At 26.7% G+C, this 26496-nt stretch overlaps 3 protein-coding genes across 3 annotated transcripts; 1 reads left to right on the top strand and 2 right to left on the bottom strand.

Annotated features, from left to right (window-relative positions):
- The first annotated feature begins 16731 nt into the window (after positions 1 to 16731).
- Positions 16732 to 18220, top strand: LOC124945267 (transcription factor MYB61-like). The gene is made up of 2 exons (XM_047485667.1): positions 16732 to 17071; positions 17153 to 18220. The coding sequence occupies exons 1-2, from the start codon at positions 16809 to 16811 to the stop codon at positions 18063 to 18065; spliced, it is 1176 nt and encodes a 391-aa protein (XP_047341623.1). The 5' UTR covers positions 16732 to 16808; the 3' UTR covers positions 18066 to 18220.
- Positions 18221 to 20148: 1928 nt separating this feature from the next.
- On the bottom strand, positions 20149 to 23166 carry LOC124945266 (pectin acetylesterase 12-like). Its single transcript, XM_047485666.1, has 12 exons — positions 22645 to 23166; positions 22352 to 22434; positions 21962 to 22091; positions 21812 to 21885; positions 21663 to 21749; positions 21463 to 21587; positions 21323 to 21383; positions 21179 to 21232; positions 21019 to 21096; positions 20833 to 20938; positions 20603 to 20748; positions 20149 to 20497 (listed from the first exon to the last, which is right to left on the bottom strand). Exons 1-12 carry the CDS (start codon positions 22844 to 22846, stop codon positions 20387 to 20389), a joined length of 1257 nt encoding a protein of 418 aa, XP_047341622.1. The 5' UTR covers positions 22847 to 23166; the 3' UTR covers positions 20149 to 20386.
- A 933-nt stretch (positions 23167 to 24099) lies between these two features.
- LOC124910711 lies at positions 24100 to 24733 on the bottom strand. Its single transcript, XM_047451392.1, has one exon. The coding sequence runs from the start codon at positions 24717 to 24719 to the stop codon at positions 24315 to 24317; it is 405 nt and encodes a 134-aa protein (XP_047307348.1). The 5' UTR covers positions 24720 to 24733; the 3' UTR covers positions 24100 to 24314.
- Positions 24734 to 26496: the final 1763 nt, after the last annotated feature.

Here is a 26496-nt window from a genome sequence, read left to right as displayed (position 1 = left end):
ATTATATAAGTACTTTTTTTTTGTCTTCAGACTCTTTCTAAATGTCACAGTCTAACCTAGTTAGTTTGTAGTTTTTAGTTTTTATCCCATCATATTGTTTTCTTTTACTTTCTTTATTTTTTTTACACTATAAATTAATGTATTATTACTAATTTTGATTTAGAATTTAAAATATAAAAGGGTTGTTTGTTGTTTATTTGTAGTTTTAATTTTTTAGAATAATTTATATTTTTGGAAAGGTAAAAATCATTCAATAGATGACACAATCAAGAAAAGCTGTGATTTTATTAAATAAAATTTCAACTATAACTTTCCTTAGGGTGAATAACTATACATTAATTTAATTTAATTTAATTCCATTTTTCCAAATAGATAAGTATCTTGTTCTTCTGTATGTGTGGTTGGAGTTTGGACTATACACATTAAATTGAAGTATGGGCCTAACTAAGGCATATGCATGCCCACCGCCACTCCATTTAACGGGCCCAATATAGATTATATTTGTAAACCATATTCTTATATTGATTAATAAATAAAATTATTTTAATTAAAAAAATAAAATAAATGTTTCGTCAAATTACAAAAATAATTCTTACACTAACAACAAAATAAATGAGTCTTCAATAAGTAAAAATAAAATTTTATTTAATCTAAATTTTTCAAGATGAATATTTTTTTTAGCATGAAAATTGAGAGTTCATAAACATTATTTGTAATAATTATTTAAAACTAGTAAGGTTAATTTTTATAAACTGTTATGGATTTTTTTTTTCCAAAATCAAGCAACTATTAGTTGATAAACAATCACTAGGGTTTCTCCAGTTCAACATTTGAATTGGAGTGTTTTTAATATTTGAGTTCAAATTATCAATATAAACTCATTATTAAATATATATATTTAAATTATTATTTTATAAATTTAATTTTATATTATGATATATATTTTATATTATTTTATATAAATTTAATTATTTATATTTTAATATATAAATATTTATACCATCTAATATATATTTTATTTACTCCACGACGTTATTATTATAATAAAAAATGATGTCTTTTCAGAAAAACCGGTGAAAATGGTCGATAAAATCGTTAATTTTGTTTAGCATCTCTGAAATTGTTAACGTTATATTTTATGTCAGGATTATTTGTTGGTGAACATTTTTTTACTTATTTTTTTATTATTAATTATTTCTTAAATTGTTAATCTCGTTTGTTTGTGTTTATTTGGTGACACTTTGATAACTTGTGTTTTTGTAATGTTTTTGTCGTTAGGTTTAAATATTCTTATTTATATAATATTGCATTAACATTTTAAAAATAATTATATAAAATAATAAAAATTTATAAATATATGTATATTAAAATATAAATAATTAAATTTATACAAAAATAATTTAAATATATATATCAAAATATAAATAAACAAATTTATAAAAATAATAATTTAAATATTTTAATACAAATAATAATAATAATAATTTATATATATATATATTAATGTATTTTAATGAAAGTAAAAAAAAATAAGAAATGATAAATTTGAATTGTAAACTAGATTAATAAATTAATTAATTAGTTTGGAAAGTTCAACAATATCATTTTGAAATACCACTCCAAATTCGGGATATAATTTATACTGTGAAAATAAAAGAATAATGGCTAGATTAGAACTTTTTTTATTGGGTTCCATCTATGACCGGTCCAAGAATTATGGGCCATTCAAAAAGGAAATTTTGTGGCTCAGAAAATAAAAATAAAAAACTTATTATAATTTAAAAAAAAATAAAATATATATAATTAAAATATTTACTATATAAAAAATTCATAATATATAAAATTATATATTAATTGATTTATAATATATATTTATTTATTTATTAAATAAATAAATAAATAAATAACTAATAAAATTATAGTTTTTAAAATTTTAAAAAAATTGGAATACTTAGATTGGAGGGTGTATACAATTGCATAGTTTATTTAATCTATTTATACTTGCTTATTATTAAGTTAATCAATATAATATCTTTTTTTATTATTCTACATCAGTAAATATTCTTTTAAATTTACTTTTTCACTATCTACAAATTTTATTAGATTTGTTTTTGCAAATAATTGTATCATTACACATGTACATTTTTAGAATGAAAAATTATGTACTTTGAATCATAAAGTGGTATAGTAGTAGATTGTTGTATAAAGTAATTAACAATGGTGAAACTATTATTAAATTTGTAATGACATTTTGTCTTTTTTCATACTCTTTTACCTGAATAAAAAAAATACATATTTCATTATTAAGAAATTTTTCTCATAAATATATTTTATGTTTCATTATTAAACACTTACAACTGATTTAGTCATTTTGTATATGACTTTCAGTTTTGAATATGAAGATTGCTATAACCAAAAAAAATTATTTGCAACCAAATTTTTAATATTAATGATTCTCTAAAGTTTTTATAAATCATTTTATTAAATTAATTAATAGCGTTTGAAAGATTTTTTTTTTCTTAAGTTTTATCACTGAGCTATAGAGAGAGTCTAAGATAATTTTTCTTTAGTAAAACTGCTCAAAATATATAAATAATGGAGAGTCAAAATATATAAGTTTAAATAACCAACTAATATAACATCTAAAAACATTATAAACAATAAGAATAATCTAAAAAAAATAGTCAAATATATTCATAATAATGAGATTGTTTAGATTGATTTCAAATAAGAACAAGTCTCACAAAAACAAAAGTGATAATTATGATAACAAAATAAACTAAAAATAATCACATATATATGGAGTAATTTTTACAACACAAAAAATAATTTAAGTTAGATTTACTCAATATTTGATCAGCTGAAAGTTTTTCCACAATATATAATTTATCATGTACCTATATTATAAGAAAAACAATTATTAACTTTAGACTTTGAAACAAATAAAGGGGAATGAGGGACATTTATTCTAATAATTAGTTTTTAAGTAAAAAATCAAATAATATTTTGTTTGAATTCTTAATAACTAAACAGGGTAAATTATTAACGTTCTTTATATATTATATACACTAATATATATATATATATATATATATATATATATATATTCAATTATTATTAAAAACCTCTCAAATTAACTTAAACAGAGTCGTGCTTATATGTGTCGTGATTGTGTGAGTTGAGCGAAAGAATTGAAAATAGAGAAGTAAAGGATACAATACAATTTTACTAATTTCTTAAATAAAAAAACAACAATTATAATAAATGATATCAAAAAACTTTTACTTAAAAAATATAATTAAACAATAATTATTGCAAATATTTCATAAATTAAAAAAATATATTAATAATATTTTTTTATCTAAAACAAATTTAGTAAACTTAAATAAAAACATTAATTATTAATATATAAATTAACTATATTCTTTTCAAATATTTCCCAACTCCCTTAAGCTTCTTCTTCACATTTCTCATCTAAAAATTATTATTTTGTATGAATGAGATATTTCCTTAACTATATACTTGATAACTTATTATTTTTTATATAATAATATATATATTTATCCTTAGTTTTGTTATAACTAATAAGATAAAACTTTAAGTGTAGGTTTGGCTGTATCTAGTTTGGAGTAAGAAAATAAAAAACTGAAAAAAAATTATATTTATCCTATGTTTAATATATATATATATATATATATAATACATTTTCTTTTATTAAAATATTTAATAATCAAACAAAAGTCGTATATAATAATTTATTTAGTATTGTTTTTTTTTTCTCTTTCAGAAATACAATTTTTTATTTATTTATCAAAGTTTTAACTTTTTCTTAAATATATATTTTATGATGTAATAATAAACTTTATTATTATTTAATTTTATTAATTATAATATATATATGTTTTTGAATAAAAAAATGAAAATATTTACAATTCATAATAAATGAAATTTATTTGATAAATTATTACAAAATAATAGTTTTAAATATTTATTATTAAAAAATTAATTAAAAAAAGATTTTAAAACATAATTTTAAAATCTTGTATGACCTGACACTCTTGAATTACCATCAAAAGAGGTATTTCGTTGGCTCATGAATTATCATCAGAATATGTATTCTTCTTTTTGTAAGCTTAGTGCCAAGTAATAGAAAGTAAAAATAAACATAAGAAAAACTTCTTGTTTACAGTGAGCAAGTGTTATTTAGTAGACTCAACTCTTGAAAAATTTTATATTTATACTTGTTTTCAACCTAAATGATAAAATATTAATATTTTTTTTATAAGAAATTTTATTTTAAAATAAATAAAACAAACTATAATTTTTTTAGTAAAATCAAATCTGCCCTACAATTATTAATTATATAATAAAATAATGATAAAATTCATATATTTATATAATGAAAAGAGGGGAAATTTGACGAAATGACCTTAAAGACTGGGTTATTTGACCTGGTGGTAATTTGATAATTTAATTGCGCTCGTGGTTCTATATTTTTTTTTATACGATTTTGCCCTTGTCGCGAAACGCTAAGTGACTTAGCGTTTCGCGAAGTGGATTAGGGTTAGTATAAATACTCAAATATTTTCATTTTCTTACTTTTCTTTCTCTCTCTTCTCCCGTTCTCTCCTTCACGGCGGCCAGCGGCGACGACGGGCGGCGACGGACGGCGGCGGTTATCTATACAGATCTATACAGATTTACAAGATCTTCTAACATAATCCATTTATGTTTTTATCTATACAGATTTACAAGATTTATAACCCTAAATCTATTTTGCATACAGGTTTCCGATTCTAGGGTTTAGGGTATGCAGATCTCCGATTCTAAGGATTTGAAGGTCGTCGAGGTAGATGTTCATTTCAGATCTGATAAACAGTTATGTTCATGTTTACATTTTCTTCATTTCAAAACCTGTTCATATTTCGTTCATATTTAGTTCATATTTGGTTCATATTTGTTCATATTTGTGGGTTCATATTTGTTATTTGGTTCATATTTGACCATTTCGTTAAGTGTGGTTCATTAATGGGTTTTGCATATAATCTTGGATCATATGAGTTCCGTTTCAGGGAAGATTCGCTAAGGACTTACCGTTTCGCTAAGTGCTTAGCGTTTCGCTAAGTGCTTAGCGTTTCGCTAAGTGCTTAGCGTTTCGCTAAGTGCTTAGCGTTTCGCTAAGTGCTAAGCACTTAGCGAAACGGATCTTGTCTGTCTTCATTACCGGTGAGACTGAGCTCAGGATTCCTAAAGGCTCCAGTTAGAGCCATGAATCCTTTGATGGTTGCAAAAGCCTTAGGTGGAAAGCTTACATGGTATGTATCATGTATGTATGTATGTAATGTAAGAAAATAAGAGTATAATTGAAATTTGTTTGTTTGATTGATTGTAGTTTCGAGAGGGATTGGCTACGGAAAGATCTGAACGTGATTGGGTTTGGGTTGATCGGATGGTTAGCACCTTCCAGTATTCCGGCGATCAACGGACTCTTTCCAGCATTGGGACTGAGCAATTAAAATATATTTCTGTTTCTTTCTAATATTAATATACATAAACAAGTAAACAAACAGGTTAGGCTGGTTACTTGACACTTGAGATTGTTCTTGGTATTGACTTTTGGACAAATTGGATTCAAGGGCAGGACTGAAGATTACTTCAGTAAATAAATAAATTAATTCTAATTAAGAAAATAATAATATGTAAAAAGTGAACTACTTTCTTTGGTATTTGTTAATGAATGTTTAAGCTGCTTTTGGTATTTGTTAATGAATGTTTAAGCTGATTTTGTTTCATTTCTTTTTATACCATTTCATTTATGCATCAAACTAAAACATAACCATTTCTCTACAAATGAACATTTGATTTATGCAAAAATAAAAAAAACAAACAAACATTTTCTATACCATTTCATTTATGCATCAAATTAAAACATAACCATAACAAACATTTTCTATACCATTTCATTTATGTATCAAATTAAAAATTAAAAAAAAAACCACATGGTTGTGGGAATTGAACCCACAACCACATGGTTAAAAGCCACGCACTCTACCAGCTGAGCTAAGACAACTCATGTTAAAATATTTAACGAAACGATAAGTCCTTAGCGAAACGGGAAGTCCTTAGCGAAACGGGAAGTCCTTAGCGAAACGGTAAGTCCTTAGCGAAACGGGAAGTAAACCCTAAACAACAGTGATTCGAAGATGCATAAACCAAACATCAATAAACTTGAAATATCATAAGATAAACGTACCAAGTGGAACAGTGCTCGTGCTCGTCGTGAAACTCATTGTCGTTTCGCCGCCGTCGCCGCCGATCGCCGCCGCCCAGTTTAGAGAGAAGGAGGAGAAGAACGGGAAGAGAGAGAAGGAGAAGAAAAGAAATGAAAAAAAATGAGGGAAGTTATATTAAATAGTAAGGGTAATTTGGACATTTCACATATTTTCACTTCGCGAAACGCTAAGTGACTTAGCGTTTCGCGACAAGGGCAAAATCGTCCAAAAAAAATAAAATCACCACGAGCGCAATTAAATTATCAAATTACCACCAGGTCAAATAACCCAGTCTTTAAGGTCATTTTGTCAAATTTCCCGAAAAGAGATGTTTATTTTATTTTGTTTGTTTTATCATTTTAAGTTTATTATATTAGAATTTGCTTAAAATATTTCAAATTTGAAACAAAGTTCTTACAAAAACATATCATTTATCACTTTAAGTGTAAATAGATATGTTATTCTCGATAAATATATATATATTTAAAATTAGTGGATTCACTATCTATGGATGTTTTCTTTAGAATTGGGGCTTTCTATATATTTGGAGTTTGGGAGTTGTCGTAACTGTATAGATTGAAATTAGAGTTATTAGTCGTGATTATTGGGTCGTGCTAATTATTTATTTATTTATTTAATCATAAGCCATAACTGAAATAAATGAATGTAATTAATTTTGTAAATATAAATTTATTATTTTTAATTAATTTTATAATTTTTTGTGGGGAAATTAATTATCTATATATTAATAATATATAGAATTTTAAAAACTTTTCATTTGACGAATTTATAATTAACTAACTATTTTAAGTAATTCTTTATTTTAGATTTTGACTATTTATTCCCGACTATTCACATTGTTATTTGACAACAGACTGAAGTTTAGGCTTAACTGTCAGGGCCTCTGCATGTCCACCACCAAATTGTATAAACGGCCCAATATACATTATAGTCGTAAACCACCTTCTTTTAATGATTACAAGTCTTTTAATGATTACAAGCCTTCATTAAGTAAAAATAAATTTTATTTGATTTAAAATTTTCAAATAATGTTTCTTTGAAACTGGTAAGTGTGGATATTTTCTTTAGCACTAAAATTGGGAGTTCACTAGTTATATTTGTATAATCTTATTGTAATCTTTATTTAAAAATATGAGTAAGGATTATTTTTTGAAATAAAGTAATCACCTCTTCCTGAGCATCAACAATTGTTGGTACTTCAAATAATAAAAGTTTTTACTAAAAATTAAGAATTCAGCCTTTTAGGATATAATAATGCTTAATTTATGTTGCAAAAATAAGAGAAGATTTGAACCTTTTTCATTGGGTTCATCTTGAGATTTTTGATCTATTGTTACTTGTTGATTTGCATGATAAATTAATCAAAAATATTATTATTATTATTACTATTATTCTGTATCAGTAAATAATTTATTTTTTATTTTGGTTATTTAAAGAAAATTATGAATTTTAAATTATCTTTTAATAAAATAAAATAAAAATATTTGGGGGGTTTTTAGCCCTAAGGAGGAAAGAGACTTCATCTTCTTGTGAAAGTTAATCAAAAAAAAATAATAATATTATTATTTTTCATCAATAAGTAATTTATTTATTTTTGTTATTTGAAAAACAATTTATGAATTTCAAATTATCTTCTAATAAAAAAAAAGTTAAAGTATTTAAATTAAATTATTTTATTTTTTAATTAAAGAGAATTAGTTACATTCCTATTTAAACTCAAAATTTCCAATTCAAAGCTATTTAAACTCAAAACTTCCAACTCAAAGCGTATTTAACTTAAATTATTAATATGTTCTTTTATATTATTGTTTAAATTTTATAAAAATATTTTTTAATTAATAAAACATAATTATATAAACTTTAATCAAATTAAATCTACTTTTTCAATACCTACAACCACTTTACAATTACAAGGACTTGGAAAAACAAAATTAATTAATTGGTTTACAGATTTAATTTCTTTTTTACAATTTTGCATTATGTACATTGAAAGTGCTATAGTAATAGATTATTGTATTAGATAAACAATGAAATATTTATTAAATTTGTAAGGGCATTTGCAATTTATTTATTCAAAATCAATATGTTTTCTACTCTTTTACTTTGATAGAAGAATATCAGTAACAGATTCATTAGAAAAGGTTCTTATAAAGAAATTTTATATCTTTTTATTCAACTTTTATATGTGCTTTAGTCAATAATTTGTATAACAATTTTCAGGTTTCTTTGAATACTAATTAAGATGGCTATACTAACCCCAAAAAATGGAGTCACATAAACTTACATGAAAAAATTAATGTTAATTTTCTCAATTCTTAGAACTTTTATAAAATAAATAATAATATTTTTTATTATTATATTTAATTTTAAAACTATATGTTGGGACTTATTTAAAAATTGATCTAATTTAATTGATTAAATGTTCAAGTATATGATGTTGCTTGAGTAGAAAAACATTTTATTTATGTGTATTAAATATTTAATATATATACATATATATATTATATAAAAATATTAATATTATTTTTATTTTTTAAGTAAAATTTTAATATAAAAACTATATTATATAAACTCTTTATTTTAAATTTACTGAATTCAAAATATTATTATATAATGAATTCAATAAATTAACTCAAATGAAAGAGATTTCTTATTAAATTAAAAATTAATTTTTATCTTTATTTTATATATTTATGAAAAAGTTTAGATATCATTTTTTGTCCTATTTCTTCTGCCCACATACAAACAATACAATTAATTTAGACTTAAATATATATATATATATATATATATGTTTAGTATTATTAACTTTTTTTTTCAAAAATATAATTTTTTTATTTTTATTTTATCAAAGTTGTAACTTATTTTTTAAATATATTAAATACATGGACAAGGTTAAAACAAATTATGATATAATAATAAAAAAATATTATTTTATTTATCAATTATAATATATATATATATATATATTATTTTATTTTGAATAAAAAATAAAAATATTAACAATTCATAATAAATGGAATTTCTGTGATAAGGCCTTACCAAATTTTATTACTAAAACCTTAATTAAAAAAAGATTTTAAAACATAGTTTTAAACATCTTAAATATTTATTATCAAATAATTTAAATATCTTATAATATTTAATTATCATTAAATATTTATTACAAAATAAGTGACTCTAATAAACTCTTTACTTAACTATCTTTTTTTTCTTTAATAGATTTCATCTTTTTTTTTATTCATTTCACACGTTGCTTTAAGTAGTATATAATCTCTTGTGGAGTTGTGATATCAATTAAATTAAGAGAGTTTATTAAGAAGAAATTCTTTTCTAAAGGATTTAGTAGAATCAGCCCTTAATATTTATATTTGTACTAACTAAACCTAAATAATAATATATTAATATATACGTTTTAAATATTAACTAACTTGTTTTTAATAAGAAATCTTTATTTTTAAATAAATAAAAAAAACTCTAGTAATACTTTTTTGATAAAAACCTACCTTAAAATTGTTTATAAAATCCATATATATTATGAAAAAAGACGTTTATTTATTTTAATTTATTATCTTCAAGTTTTCATATATTTAAGTTTACTTAAAATCTTTTCAACTTAAAACATGTTTTCTTAAATTTGTTAATTTGTTTTTAATAATAAAAACAATAATAAATAAATTCAGTTGAAAAGATTTTTAAATAAATATTAATATTCAATTATCATTCAAAAAAGTCAAAACACTGAAATATTCATTAAAATGTGGTGTCGTGTGTCGTGACGTGTGACTTAAAATTAGAATAGCAGTTATTAAATTGTGCTACACATTAATTACTAATATATAATAAATATAAATTATCTAAAAAAAATTTAAATATTATTTACCAATATCAAAATTATAAACATATAAAACTTATATAATTTCTTATAACTTAACCTAAATAATAATAATCTATCCAATTGTAAGAATATTTGATTAAATATTCTTACAATTTATGACATTTTTCTCAACAAAATCTCTTGATTCCAGGCAACTTTAATGGATCTATTTACAACCTCTGGTAAAGGTTGATTTTCATGAAGGCATCTTTGACATCACAACTGAATTGTTGTTAATTACATGTGTAATGTTTGAAATTTCTAAGATATTTTTGATTATTAACTACGAGGAAATTAATATTATGAGAAACATTTAATTAATTCGGTTGAAAAAAAATAAATTAAATGTTATTTTGACGCTTCTAAATAATTATTAATGGAGTGGGTTGGTTAAGGACCAATCAAGAGATTGTTTTGAGAATTTAGTCCATTTTCAAAATAAATAAACAAAAAATAGTAAACAGAAAATGATAAACTTTTCAATAATATATATATAGGACCCTAATTTAGGGCTTGGAAGTTCAGTCCACCTAAAACAATGTTTTTTATGCTAGAAATTTCAATTTAATTCACGTTTCATTTATAAATTTTCTTTATGTCCATACAAAAATATTTCAAGTTCACCAACTCAAAATCTTGGATACTAATTATATTATTGTTCATATAAGATATATTTGAATGTCAATTTGTAGTCACATTTATATATTTTTTAAATGGTAAAAGTGTATTTAGTTATGTCTATTTTAATTTTTATTTTAAAATATATATCTAGAATGAATTTTCGTCAATACAATATAAACTCTAAATTTAATCTTATTTGAAAAATATATAATATTTTATTAATTATACAAAAGAAAAATACATCAAAGGGAACACTAATTACTCATTAAAATAGTTTAAGGGATAATAATCTATATCTAAAAAACAAACGTCACGAGTTTAATTTTTATTTAAAACGCCTGAAGTGAGTTAAAAATTTGATTATTTTAATAGATTATATCAATTTTTTATTAATCATACTAAGCAGATTAAATATTTGCCAGTTTCAATAAAATTGATGTATCAGATAAGGATTTAGTTAAGTTCGAATCATCACAACTAAAGTAAAAACTCTTGCCTATTTATTTTCTTGAATGAGTTTTATACATGAATCTGACTCATAGACTTTATTTTTATTTTCTCTAATGGTGTTTATTCTATTCTATTCAACCCAAGTACTCAAGTTAGCTGGGAAATGGATTAAATGGATTAGATGGTTCTAGCATCTTTGTATAAATCATTTTTTCCATTCTTGTTAAAGAAAACTAGCTATTTGCAAAGTCTCGTTTGGAACGTTAATAATTTACCCTGTTTTGTATTACATAACACATGAATATTGTCAAAATATTGTCAAAGGGTGATTCATACTGGTTTAGTGAATGCCAAGGCTCAACCAATTGCAAAGTAACAAATTAATTTTAGATTCTCAATCCATTGCAATTGCAAGGTCGAGAGTTCGATTTACTGGAAATGTATTGAATGGAAACAGAAGAATATTGCTATGAATCCATAATTAAAAAAAAGAAACTCAAAATATTTCACCACAAAAAAGCTAGAATTTTGTTTGTGATGATGAAAGTCCTTCATCATTTCCCACTACAAAGGCATAGATGAGACCAGCAAACCATATAATTTCAACCAGACAATTTGTTTTTGATAATTGCTTGGATTAGATAATTCATTAACTAATTATATGATTTAATTAAAGTAAATCTTAAATCTATTAGTATTTGACCCAAACTTCACACTGAATCAAAACACAATAATTAATTAGGAGAAAGCAAAAAAAAAGTTAAATGACAAATGGGTTTTGTTGATTTTGGTCTTAATCATTGTTTTTAGATCTTAAGCTTCCATTAATTAAATTAAATTAATTATGGGTAATTAGTGAAACTTTGATCCCCTCATGATGCATGATGATGGACCATTAGCTTGACATGACAAAAAGATTACTTTGATTAGTAATGTGATTTAACTTGAATCTCATTATATATATTGCTCATGTGATTATGTCCCCTAATTATATATGTACATTAATTAATTAATGGTCCAAATTAATGAGATGAAAAATATTATGGTCATCTCATGGACCCAAATAACTTTTTTTTTGAAAAAATCTCATATAGTGTTCCCACAAATAATTTGGTTTGTTCCCTTGCAATATCTAATTTGTAATTAATTAATCTTTTTTTATTACTTCATTAATTGATACTTATATATGTCAATAATGTCATAATTAGTTATAAAATACTAATTAAGTTTGAGAATATTGTAAAAGATAATCCATAAATACACTTTAATATTCTCACAAACTTTATATAGTTTTGATATCAGTTCTCAATATTAAGAAGGAACACACAAATTTCAAATTTAAATTATGATGGTTATAAATGTGTCCAGAATTAAATAGCACGCAAACATGAGAGTTCAAATAAACATTTATTTCCGTCCTTACTATTTTTACTAAAATAAAATTATGAATTCAATCAAACATTTTGATCACATTACAAAATATTATTTGTTAAAAGAAAAAGAAAAAGTGCATTAATAAATTAAAAAATAATAATAGTGAAGCATATTTACAACAATACTTTACTAAAGGGGTTGCAAAATTGCTATATTTAATATATTACAATACTATTGATTGAATTACAAATATTTCACTTATATTAATTTATTTCTTAAATCTAAAACAAACCCATAAAATGAGTATTATTTAGTCCAAACAAATTTGAAAAGATTTTCATTTTACCTCAAACAAGGAAAAAGCCTAGCTACAAGATCTTCTTTAGACTAGGTGAGGAATATCATATCATAATAATTTAGGAGTAACCATTCATAAAGTACAATCCCCACTAATTAGAGCTTTAATTGCTATTTTATTAATGATTTGTCCCCAATAATCAATATTATCGATATCAATTCAATACATTATAATAAGTCATTTAGTTTCCAATAGTCTTTCCCTCTAATATTTTAAACCATTTGTTAAAAACATTCTTAAATTCATCACTTTAATTACCTATAATAATTTCAAATCTATTCAAGATCATTTGTTACTTTTATTTTTCTTTCGATGAGCTGTCTATGAACTGTGTAAATGCATTTAATTAGTTGAAAATTTCAAATATCTACCTTTTTAAAACGAGATAGTGTGTGTGGAAAGTGAGAAGAAATTTCTTTAATTTTATACCTAATAAGTGAATTAGATAATGAACCGACAATAAAATAAGAATTAGTTTCTCCTATTCTTATATTATAAGCTTCCAAAAGATATAAGCCCCACCACACCACCTTTCTCTTTTCTTACATTTTCTTGCTTTTTTTTTTCTTTCTTCATAGAAACTATGGACCCATCCTATCTCAATTTTAGAATCTTGGTTATGTGCATGAACAAATTCAAATTAATAAATAATGAATATTAACCTTTTTCATTTTAAGTCATAAATGAGAATATTCATACCTAAAAATGTCATAAATTGAAGTGGGATGACATAAATGTAAGAGTTTTCTAAGTTTAAAAAATAAAATAAAATAAATTCAAGCATGTCACATGTTTGTTGTAATTTATTTCAAATTAATGGTATATGTGTACTAGTGATGTGATTGGAATTTGAAAAATAATTGATTAAATAATTATAGAAGAGTATAATTAGCTGCATGCATCTAGCGTCGGTGTGTGAGAATAAATAAATAAAAAAGAAATGTAGGAAATATATGATAAATGAGATATCATTTTTCAAGTCAATTATATACATTTCCTCATCAAAATTTTTAGTTTAATTAGTCAAAATTTAATTTAATACTATTAGCGACACTTCTTATTAAATTAAGGTCCAATAAATATTTCACGTTATTAAAGGTCCAGGCTTTGTAGCAATCAAAGACATTAATTTCTATAGGTATATTATATAGAAAATGAATAAATTGATGAAAAGTGAAAATACTAGTAAAAAAACGTCAATACCTAAACATAAAACGATTGATATTAAGTAATAATAATCGCTAAAGAAGTAGTGGACATTTCGTGGACATAGCCTCTCCATAGATACTCCTCAAAAAAAAATATTAACTAAATTTTGATAGTTATTATTAAACAATATCAACCGTTTTAAAATATATTGTCATTACTCAATCTAAAATATAATAATTACCCTAAACTGAAATTGCATTTAGTTAAAAAAAATTAATGATTTATTTATATTAAAAATGACAAAAATGATTTTAAGCACAATAACAAAGAATGATATGAATTTTTTTTTTTAAAAAAGTCACATAACTTAAAAATAATAAGAAGAAAAAATACAAACAAGTTATCGAGCTCATAAATCATCAGAAATAACGATTAGCTCTCCGACTGATTTTACCGAATTTTTCAAAAACGAATATTAGATAACGCCTAATAATAACATCATGAATTTACAATTTACATATAATTAAGTACATACAAATATATAATAATGGACATAGAATGTTGTTGACTTGAAAGAAGAAGAAAAATACAGCTCATAGTATTTTAAATTGATAGAGTAGCAGCCATAAGATAAGCCCACGAATGCATGATGAGATTACAAGATCGAATCCTCTATATATTTAATATATGGGTCCTTAATATATATATTTTATCATTCAATTATTTTATTATAAATTAATATCACAAACTTACAAACAAAATTAATACTCATATATTAGCTAGCTGTACAATATATATGATGGGATATTGTTCCATTTAATTCAATTAATGTTACAAAATTATTTTATTTTTCTTTTGGGGCAAGCGGTAGACACCTTCCTCTTAATCTACCAGACAAGACTAATTAGCTAGAGCCTAGAGGGCATCATTTATATAATAATATTTTGAGTGAATTTTTAAATATCTTATAATTTTAGGGTTTGACCTAAGTCACCTAACGCTAATCATATTTATTTAGTGTAACATATATAATTATTATGACAGGACATATATATATCAAGTTAATTTGAGTTTTAGTTACTATTATATACCTTTTTTAAAGTAATAATTAGAGATATTTAATTGCTTGCCAACCAATTAGTGTTTTGCCTATTATTCATCATTATAATAATAAATCGAAGATAGAGTCATGTGTAAAAATGATATCCACAAAAAAAGAAAATATTATTTTTTAATATGTATTGGGATTATTGAAATAAAAAAATAAAAACAAAAGTTGACCTTTCGGAGACAAGGTACAAGACACTTGATATGAGCTTAATGATTAATGAGAGTGTCTCTTTTCATAATAATAATAGTTACCGTTAAGTTCAATTTTATATATTTTTTTTAGTGGGAATAAAACATTTTTATTGAGATAAATTTTGTTTTATTTTTAATTAATGTTTATCTTATTTAATATGAAACTAGCTAGACATAATTAAAACCTTTCACTTTAATTTCAAGTTTCGATTCTCACATGTAACGCTTTAAATTGAAGGGAGATCGTTATTATAAGATTCACATTATAATTTACAAAGTAATTTAATTTATCTTAAAATAATTAAGAATTATTTGAATGGAACACTAATTTATAATGTAATTCCTAAGATACCAATAATTACGAATTTAATTTTATTTAAAACACTCTAAATAAAAATACTAACTTTCTAAGTTAAAATAATAATAATAAATTAGAATTCTCTCAGAGTTTATTAGGATAATGATATATATTAAATGTGCTTATTTTATAACTTAAAATAATTATAATATTAAAATAAACATTTATTAATGAAAATACTCTCTTTAAGAATTCAGCTTTGATTATTATGGAGAAAATGTTGAATTTTTTTTAAAAATTATTTATTTTTGTCAAATATTTCATTCATTATTTAGATAAAATAATGATTCGTGATATAACTTAATTAATATATTCATATAAATAGTACAAATTACACTCAAAATTTAGTTTCAAGAAAGTTGTTTCTAGATGTATACATTCATCCACAAAAAAGAAAGCAGGAATCTACATTATTGTCCTTGTCTTATTTTACTTTCTTACAATAATTATTCAAGTTTCAAACAACACAACTAGTACAAAAGATACCCCAATCATTTTCATTTATTTTATTTTAATTGAGAAACAAAATAAACCAAAGTATAAAGACCATCATTGAATAAGAATGATATCTTGTTGTCTTCCAAAACTAATGACTTATTTTTTAATTGATAATGTTAATCAATATTGTATTCCCAATCATATACCCAAATTACTAATTTGTCACATTTGATTATACACATATCATTGTATAATTAGAATGATATCTCCTTCAAAAACTAAGAAACTAGAAAGACCCATTTACAAAATCTCATTACCCAATAAATTGTTGTGGGGTATGAAGAAAATGGGATAATTGGAGGTATTTGTTAGCAATTTGAAAAATAACCAAAAATAAAATAAAATAATAATAATTTTGAAAATATTGAGTGTGACCTTCCTATTTGAGGCTCCCTCCATAATAAATTGATTTCATTTTCTCAGCTTTCTCCTTAATTATCTCCACTCTCTTTCCCTCTCTTCATTGACAGTTACTACAGATAGAAAGAAGAAATCCTTAATATTTTGCATATTATTGCAAATAGAGAAATGGGCAGACATTCTTGCTGCTACAAGCAAAAGTTAAGGAAAGGTCTATGGTCACCTGAGGAAGATGAGAAGCTTATCAAACATATAACCAAATTTGGCCATGGCTGCTGGAGCTCTGTTCCTAAACTTGCAGCTTTACAAAGATGTGGAAAAAGTTGCAGGCTAAGATGGATTAATTACCTCAGACCTGATTTGAAGAGAGGAACCTTTTCACATCAAGAAGAAAGCTTGATTATTGAACTCCATTCTGTTCTTGGAAACAGGTACTTTTGATCATTTCTTCTTTGTGCATGTTATAAAGCAGGGGACTTTATAACTAATTGCTTTATGTTTTGGTCTATCAGGTGGTCTCAGATTGCAGCTCAGTTACCTGGAAGAACAGATAATGAGATTAAGAATCTTTGGAATTCTTCAATTAAGAAGAAGCTCAGGCAAAGAGGAATTGATCCCAATACCCATAAGCCACTTTCCGAGGTTGAGAATGAAGAGAAATTGAACAACAACATAAACACAGAAAGCAATCAGAATTCCGACAAGACAATTCAGATGCCGGTGGTAGTTCAGAATATTCCTGTAACACCAACCCATGAATTCTTCCACGAGGAAAGATTTGTTAATTCGTCCCATGAAAGCTCCACCGCGGGATTCTTCTCTATCCAACAACAACAACAACAACATCAACAACAGCAGCAGTTCAACAATTATGAAGCCAGTATTATTCCAAACACGGGTCTCTTTCTCAGTCCCAATTCAATTCACGACTTCATAAGTTTTCCTTGTAATTCCATGTCGAAACCTTCCATTAGTCTCCATTCTGATCAGAGCACTACCAACTCAATGGGATCCTTCACTGTTAATCACAATTGGATTAACAGTACAAGCAGCAATGGAAGCAGCAGCAGCAACAACAGTAATGTTGATCTTCAAAACAACACTTCATTCTTCGACAACAACACAGCCTTCTCGTGGGGAACAGCAGCAGACGACTGCATAATAATAAAACACGAAAACAACCAAGAGGAAGAAATGAAATGGTCCGAATATCTAATGGGTACTTCAGCAATTCAGAGCCAACTAAATATTACTCCTCAGCATATCTATGGAGATGCTAAACCAGAAATGCAATCAATCAATAATCATAATAACATTTGGCCACAGCAACAACAACAACATGAATCTTCTTCACATGGAAGCATAGACATATTTAACAAGCAATTCCAGAGACTTGCAGCAGAATCGTATGGACAATACTCCTAGCTCTTTCTTTTTCATTTAATTACCAGCAAATTGGAGATCAATCAGGCTTTTTTGTTTTCATTAAGACTGTCTGTCTGTAAATAGTCAGATACCAAAAAAAAATAAAAAAATTTGTTCTTGTTATATGCATAATAAAGTACTGTTTGAATTGAATTATATATGTTTTAAAATCCCACACCATATTCTCATTTGTTTGTAAATTTGGCCACTGATCAAATATCCCTTTTCAGTGCAAAAACACATTGAAAAAGGCCTTTCAAGATTCAAGGAACCATCTTTTCTTTCTTAAAGAAAAGTTTAATTGTCCAAACAACAACAGTAACAAATGGAAGAGTATATGTCGTCTGGTGCACCGACGATATGGTGGAGCATGTACCTACGTTTGATGTATTTTATTTTATTATTTACATCCTGGAGCAAAGACTAGTTTTGAGGTCCCCCTTGATTGAGATATTGATGCAGATACCTAAGAAAGAAAGAAGAAAGAAAAGTAGTAATGTATTTTAGCTAGCTAGTCATACATATAAATAATAGATCAATCGAATCAATCATGATGCAAGTGTACAAAAAACAAGAAAACCATTGATGAATAGGTAGCCAGTTGAAAAAGAATAGAATAGAATAGTGGATGGATCCACTAAATGGAATAGAGGTTTTGGCATTTAGTCTATTAACAAGGGCACTGAAATTCATCTCAAATAATTCATGAGTACTGTCGGTGAAGCTATCAGATAAAAAACCAATGAAGAATTATTACCTACCTACAAAATTAAATTTGATGAAGAAGAAGACACGTGCACAAACACAAAGGTGTGGTGTGAACTCTTAAATATCACTTTCAATGTATATATATATATAGAATATATGTTCAAGAATCAAGACCATGCATTAATTAACCCTTTTTCCTTCTTCTTTAATTAATAATTAACCATATAGATTAAATAAATAGCAACCATGCATATATGGGGTTGAATGACCTACATGCTGACCTAGCTAGCTCCTTCTAGCTATTCACAAAACAACAATATTAATATTCTATAAATTAAATTTAAGAGAGATGGGGCTATCCTATATATATGAACAGTTGCAACTTTCATATCATATTGTTGATGCCCATAATAATAATAATAGATCACTGTTTTCTATATAAAACAGCTAACCAGACCAGGCACAAGGTAATGTCATTTTTTTTTTCTTTTGTAAATGGTTTTGAGTGTGAAAACTCAAACTCATGAGCTAGATGACACGAGTTTCTACATTCTACCACTCAGTTATCATCTCTACTGAGGAAAGAAACTTATTTGATCTAGTAGGAGGAAGATGTATAATTAATTAGAGTTGTTGACTTTTCTTGAGGAGAAATTAAGAAATATAAGATCATGGGACCAATCGAGCAATTAATTAAGCAAGCAGTGATATATATATATAATGGAGGGAGGGTCATACCAGGGATAGGAGGCCAGGAGATGTCGATTGATCATCGTTATCTGAAACAAAAGATTTAACTACTAGTAGTAGTGCATGTGCATGTGTGTTAATTGTTGGTTGAGCCATGCCTTAATTTGATAATGAAACCACATGCATGATGTTCCTCCATTCTTTTACCCTGAAATAACCAGAGACAGAAATGGGTAATTATTATTTGATTGAAAAACCACGCAGAAACTTAACGGGTGTTCTGTTGAGCTTGGCATAAGTCGAACAGGTTTCGGGCTGCAGCCAGGTGAACATAATAATCATCACCCACCTCACAACTAAATCACGGTTCTTAATATCTTTACCCTGTCAAAGTCAAAATCAACTCTTCTGTTGCTTTTGAATATGCATTACTCTTTTGTAGTTTGTTTTCATTCATCGCCGCCATCATCATCATCTCTATCATTCTATTCATGTTTTCAAATTCAATGAATATCCATGTTATCTGTATTTGGGGGAATTTCAGTCATTGTATTGAATGAAGAAAGCTCTCGGCCTTGTGGGATGCATTCTAAATTAATTAATATATTACAGGGATGCACTTGGCTTATAATTGCAACCTAATTAATATAATTGTACAGAATATAAAGATAAATTGAATGAGACAACAGCATCAAGTAGCAAAAATAAAAATAAATAAATAAAATGCTAGTAGTCTCTATCTCATCTATCTCCTCAAATAATTCTCAATCAATTGGACAAAAGCCATCAATATCTCTGTCGGCCGAGGCCTATATAACCTGATTCTTATCAATTCAATTAATTTGCAGTAACAATGGAATAAAAAAAAACTGAAATGAATATTGATTATATATTCATTTTTCAAATAATCTTAAATGAAGATTTCATTTGAAAACCAAGTTGTGGCAAGTAGTGTCACAAGAAGGATATGGACAATCAATTGCCCTGCATCCTGCTCTATCAAAATACCAATCTCCAACTGCTAAAGCAATTCCCTTCAAAACCATTCAAACAAATGCAGCAATTACCTCCACCGGTTAATTAAGCAGTAATAAATCATAAACCAAGCAAGCACCCCAATAACAGGAATTAACATATACCTTGTTTTCGATGAGAGGGGCATTGTCGGAAAACCATGTATCTTGCCTCTCCGTTTGACAATGTGCAAAACATGAATTAATGAACAAACCATTCTTCCACGTCAATGAAAATCGTTTTACCGAATTCAGCATATGGTTCCTGAAACCTATTCGTTTCCATAAGAAACAAAAATATCAGTAATTTAATGAATAGCTTCCAGCAGTTCATAATCTTTTAATATTATCATGACCTTGCAGGAATTGGATCTGTGATTCTGAGCATCGTGCATTGTTCATCTTGCAATCATGCCAGTAGCCATGAGGATCAGCCGATGCTGGAGCCAAGCTAGCTTGAACCTGAACAATTGTTCGACACTTTTCATCCATTATTCTGATCTTCTTTTCTTACCTAATATAAAAATGCTTAACATTATTACCTGCCACGCATCGTAGGCTGCATTGAGAATGAAGAGTGGGGTCTGGATGTTGTCAATCAAATTCTCAGGGAAAAAACACTGAAAATAATACAAGGATTTCCATGTCAGTAAACAATGAAATGGATTAAAAAAAGTTTGTCATGAAAGGAAAAAAACTTACAGAAGTAGGATCGAGATGGTTAGTGCAACTACGCGGCAAGTTATTTTTCACTCCCTGTTTCCACACAAAATTCTCGTAAAACTTTCTACTCAAGTATCATTGAAACAAGAGATTTTTTTTATTATTTCTTTGTGACCAAAGTACCTGCAAGTTGACTACACCATTAAAAAAGTTCCTTAGAGTTCTTCCACCAGCAACATCTTCTCTGCAATGGTTGAAAGTTGACAGAAATTAATAAGTTAAAAGACAATATTACAAAAATATAAGAAATGGTATGTATTTACGCGTCCAAGAATAAGCCAGCATCGCTGAGGCACTTCACTTTAATACTTCCGGGGAACAAATTCCGAAACTCATCACAATGCAATATGACCGATAGCCCCCCTGCTGAACAACCCGAAAGAAGAGCCTGAAAAAATTACATAATACATCTTAAGAAGACTAGAAAAATCATACAAAAATGTTTTTTTAAAATGAAATAGACCTGATTGGCATTACGCATTCCTTTTGACATCAAGTCTTCCATGGCAGCCAACCATATCCTTTGCCCTCTAAACTGCAGTTGGGCAGCCTAAAAGATCGATTTTCATAGATTAGCCCAAGTTTGACAAACAAAACAAAAAGACAGCTAACCTGATCTTGACTATCTCCAGCAAAGGAAGCGCCGTCACAATAACGAAGTTTTACTCTGTTCCAGTTGAAGAAGTCTGCCAGAAAAAAAAAAAAATCTGAGTCAAGAAGTTGGCAAGAAAACCTTATACAGAAGAGTGAAGAAAAAAGGACCTGGATTTTCTTCTGCCTTATTGCTAAGAATACCCGTAAACGCTATCTGTTTTTCCATATAATTTGACGACCCTCGCTTTGTCTTCTTCCCGAAAACACAGTTTCTGATACTATTACACCACCCTCCACCCTGTCAACCAAAACATCTATCAAAAAACATATCAAAACTAGTTTGTTCCATTAATGATGCTCTTGAGGAATGAAACAATATAACGATTCTATAACTAAGGTCAAGAGTTTCTTTAGAAACCTATATAAGTGTACATTTGCAGCATGCAATTATAAAACCTGAAATGAAATGAATACAAGTATCTGCTGGAGCAAGAATAGTCTCAATCAAAAATGATGATAAAAGTATCAATTTGAGGAATGAAGAAGTAAGGTACTAACCTCCAATTGAATTAGCCAACTGTTTGATCCGAATCCATAACCGGGATGTAAATGATAACCCGGCAATGTTCCATCCAAACAAACTGCAAAAACATGTGCATTGATGTGAAAGTTCAACAGAAGCCCTAACCCATGATTATGCTTCAGGGTTATTAAATAACTTTCCTAACACAGAGTATGAATGACTACAAATACTACTCACTGATTAAAACTGTTGGCAAGAACATCAATAATAATAACAATAATGTGAATCAAATCTCCAAACAAAGAAGGGGGGGAGAGAGAGAGTATACCAGCACCCTTTGCAGCAGCACTTTGAATGAGAGTGAGATCTACCATGAGTTGATTTATACCAGAAGCAGCAGCGGCGGCGGAAGCAGTGAAGCCATGGAAAGGTTCGAGAGACAGCTGTGTAACATTACCATACTCAAACCCATTTGTCCCCCAAATGCACAAAAACCCAACTAAGAAGTAACTCAAAAAAATCATTTCCATAGCCAATGCTTCTCCTCCTCCTTTAGATCCTCCCCTAAAAGAAGCTCCAAACAAACAACCCCTATAGCTTGGTCGATAAAAGAAGATGCATTTATCTAAATTGCGGGAATCGGGGAGAACCCAAGTCCCAAAGCAAGCAAGAAGAAGAAGAAGAAGACAATGGACCTAAGTTTTTAGAAAGTAAGAGAAAGCGGGGATCTCGGTGAAAATTATATTATATATAAAAATGAAGGCCATGAAAGGAAAAATGTATATTATTTTTGCTTCTAACCAACCACTACTTCTTCCTTCTTCTTCCCTAAAATCTCATGCCGCCTTATCCTTTTTTGAAAACAATATAAATATATATTCAATTATTATTATTATTATTATTAAAAATATATGTCAAAAATGTCAAGCGGCGGAAAACATGCGTCTCTTGTGAGTTGTGATGTCCATTCCTCCTGGCTAAGCTAGGTTTGGTTGTATTGGAATAATCCCTTGTATATTTAAATTAATTAAATTCATGGATTATTTTATGTTACACAAATCTCAACTTTGATAAAATCTAAAGATTACTCTTACTTATTAATTAGTTTAATCATTCCACGTAACCATTCCTTTATTATTTTGGTCAAACCTACAATTATATAATAACCTTTATACAAAATGTACTTTTTTTTCCTTTAGGTTCACAAGAAAAAAGAAATAAAGAAAAAGTGTCTTTCTTTATGCCCTCAACTAGACAGCAAAGCTGTTAAAGCAAATAAAATAGTTTTCTAGTATTTACCATTTTCTTTTTACATATATTGATTAGATGCTTTTTAATATCCGAACTTGACTTATTTAATTAATATTTTTGTTTTTGATGAAGTTAAAAGTAAAGTACCAAATAAGCGTGCAATTTCAGGTTAAGTAAAATAAAGAAAAGAAAGAAAGAAGTCATGACCTATAAATTAGATATTATATATGAAATCAATCAAATGGATCATCGTAATAATAATAATATATTATTATTCATGATTCATGAATAAGACTTGACTATATCCATATAACCAAATCAAATGCATGCGCTCATATTATAGGAATTGATTAGTTCAGATGATCGTAATCATAAGAGAATCCCTGTCAAATTGATTAACCGAATGAAGAAAGAAGCATCCAATCGAATTCCTATATGTAAATGATTTACAACAGATGTATATTATATTCTAGGCAGATTGATCGATCGATGCAAGATCTTCATGATCTTTAACTTCTAAGTAAGTAAGTAAGTAACTAACTAGCTATATTGAAAAACGAAGAGAAATTTGGTATGCTAGCTAGGGCTAGCACGTAACCGCTATTGTTTATACATTTCGAATAGTAGTAGTAAGATCAATCGTAATGAACCTGGAAAGGCTGGAACAGATAATGAAAGAATATATACAGATCGAGCGAGCGAGCTTGTTAATGATCCTACTATCTATATATATATATATGTATACTACTACCATAGGCAAGAAAATCTGCTCCGTCTGATCTTCTTCTTCTTATTCCCGTAATAATTGATGGAATTAGAGTTGTGAAGGCGAACGAATGTTCTTCTCCTGATGGAGAAGAAGATGCCGTAGCGGTTCCTGATCAACCAGAGTATATTTTTCCGGATCTTCTTAGCGGAACGGAGTCGGATCAAAACGACTCGCTTCACACGAAAGAAGGAGCATCGGATCCTTTCTTTCATCGTCTTCTTCCTGCAGAACTGATAACTCTGAAGAAACAGACGTCTCTTCTCCATCTCTTCCTTGTACGGATAACTGTAATTTCCTCCATAATTAGCAACATCGCTGCTGCTGCTGCTGCTTTCTCTGAAGATTGGCCTCCATGCTATTTGACTCATTGCCATTGATAGCATACGAATCTTCCTTCGTGCGCGTACGGAAGAAGAAGAAGAAGAAGAAGGAAAGAGAATGGTCTGAGTTCTCAGAGGAGACGGTTAAATAGGAAAACGCCATTTGGTGAGGTGGGAGTGGGAATGGAATTTTCTCCCATACGTCGTCGTTTTGTTCGTGTGTGGTAACTTTCGGTTTGCGCGTTAGTTATTTATTTATTTTTTATTTCACATTTATAATCGAATTTATATATTACAACTAGAAAGCACCAAATAAATAAAACTTATTTTATCATGATTTTGTTCGAATTGTAGAATTATTTAAAAAGTATCTCTAAGGTCTCTTAAATGAGGAAATAGTTCAAGACGAACACTTTCTTTTCGGTCTCTTATCAAATCTGAATGATTTAAAGGATATTAATATATAATGATAAAATGAAAGATGATAATTTAAAATATAAGATATTTTATTAATGAATTAAGTAATTTAATAGATAAGAAGGGTGAGATAATGTTTAATTAAGAAATGAACAAAATTAAATTTAAATATGTTTTTTTATGGTATAATGAACATGTGTGCAATAAAGGAAGTGAATTGATTGATCATAAATATTTTATTAAAATTGAAGAGTTGCAGCAAAAGAAAAGAAAGACATTAATAGATAATAAATAAGAAAGTGTCACTATATAGAACATGTTATGAAATACATTGCATAACTAATCAATAAGAAGTTATAGAGTCTCATTTACTTTTTTAATTATTTGGTATATATGGCAGTAAAATGTTGAAAATTCACAATTTTAATTTGCTATAAATATAAGCTTGGAGTTAATTCTCCTTCTTTTATTTTGACCGTTATCAGCCACTTTTATTGACATGTTTACCTCACCATATAATAATAGACTAATTAATTACTCAACAAACATTGACAAATTCTCTGCATTAATAGATCTGTAATTATTATTTTTCTGTTATCTAATAACTAATTCTATTATCTTTATCACTATAAATTGTTCATATAAACTATTTCATAACTTCATTTTAATTGGTTTTGATGAATTTGAAAAAAAAAATAATAAGAAGTTAATTGGTTATAACAGTTGTTAATTTGTTAATACAACTGTCAAATAAGAAGTTAGTTAGTTAATGTAGATGTTAACTTATTTAAATAACTGTTAATTTGTTATTAGTTTAAACGGGCTAAAATGTTTAGAGCCTAAAGTTAGATAGAAAAGATAAATTATTTTATGAGTATAGGGACTTCAATTATATTTTAGCCTAAAGTATTGGTTTTATTTTTCAACTTTATTTTGTTGTGATTCTTCATCTCATCAGACGATAGATTTGTACACATAAGGCGTGACCCAAAATAGTGAAAATACATTAGTATAAGAGGGCAATCGACGTTAAATATTGTCTTTATTGATCGTCAAATTTTGTTTGTTTGATATTATTATCTTGTAATCCGAATAAATTTTGTAAAAAAATTAGTTCGAATAAATTTCAAATTCTAACCCGACTCTTGACGGGTTATTGAAAAGACTCTTTGAAATGCTTATATATTATATAATAATATGAAGGAACTTAACTTAATACTAATTACTATTCCACATTGTGGTTGAGAAACTTCATAATAAAAAATAAAAATAAAAAATAGGTGTAACCAAATGTTCCTAATTTTCTCACCTTTTTACCATAAAGCCAGTTTAGGCAAAAGAATAAAACTAAAAGAAATCATAAATAATAACTTTTTCTTGCCCATGCATTTATCTGTATCAATAAATTATTTATGTATGTATT

This window comes from Impatiens glandulifera, chromosome 7 (assembly GCF_907164915.1).
Source record: "Impatiens glandulifera chromosome 7, dImpGla2.1, whole genome shotgun sequence".
Lineage (NCBI taxonomy): Eukaryota > Viridiplantae > Streptophyta > Magnoliopsida > Ericales > Balsaminaceae > Impatiens > Impatiens glandulifera.
Note: the sequence above shows the minus strand (reverse complement) of the source record. Positions and strands in the feature narration are given on the sequence as shown.

Excerpts from the sequence above, each read along its gene's own strand:
- LOC124945267 (XM_047485667.1), top strand. The coding sequence starts at position 16,809 with ATGGGCAGACATTCTTGCTGCTACAAGCAAAAGTTAAGGAAAGGTCTA. Across the intron at positions 17,072-17,152 it reads CATTCTGTTCTTGGAAACAG|GTGGTCTCAGATTGCAGCTC; the intron begins GTACTTTTGATC and ends TTGGTCTATCAG.
- LOC124945266 (XM_047485666.1), bottom strand. The coding sequence starts at position 22,846 with ATGGAAATGATTTTTTTGAGTTACTTCTTAGTTGGGTTTTTGTGCATT. Across the intron at positions 21,750-21,811 it reads CTGGAGATAGTCAAGATCAG|GCTGCCCAACTGCAGTTTAG; the intron begins GTTAGCTGTCTT and ends TCGATCTTTTAG. Across the intron at positions 20,498-20,602 it reads CCCCTCTCATCGAAAACAAG|GGAATTGCTTTAGCAGTTGG; the intron begins GTATATGTTAAT and ends ATGGTTTTGAAG.
- LOC124910711 (XM_047451392.1), bottom strand. The coding sequence starts at position 24,719 with ATGCTATCAATGGCAATGAGTCAAATAGCATGGAGGCCAATCTTCAGA.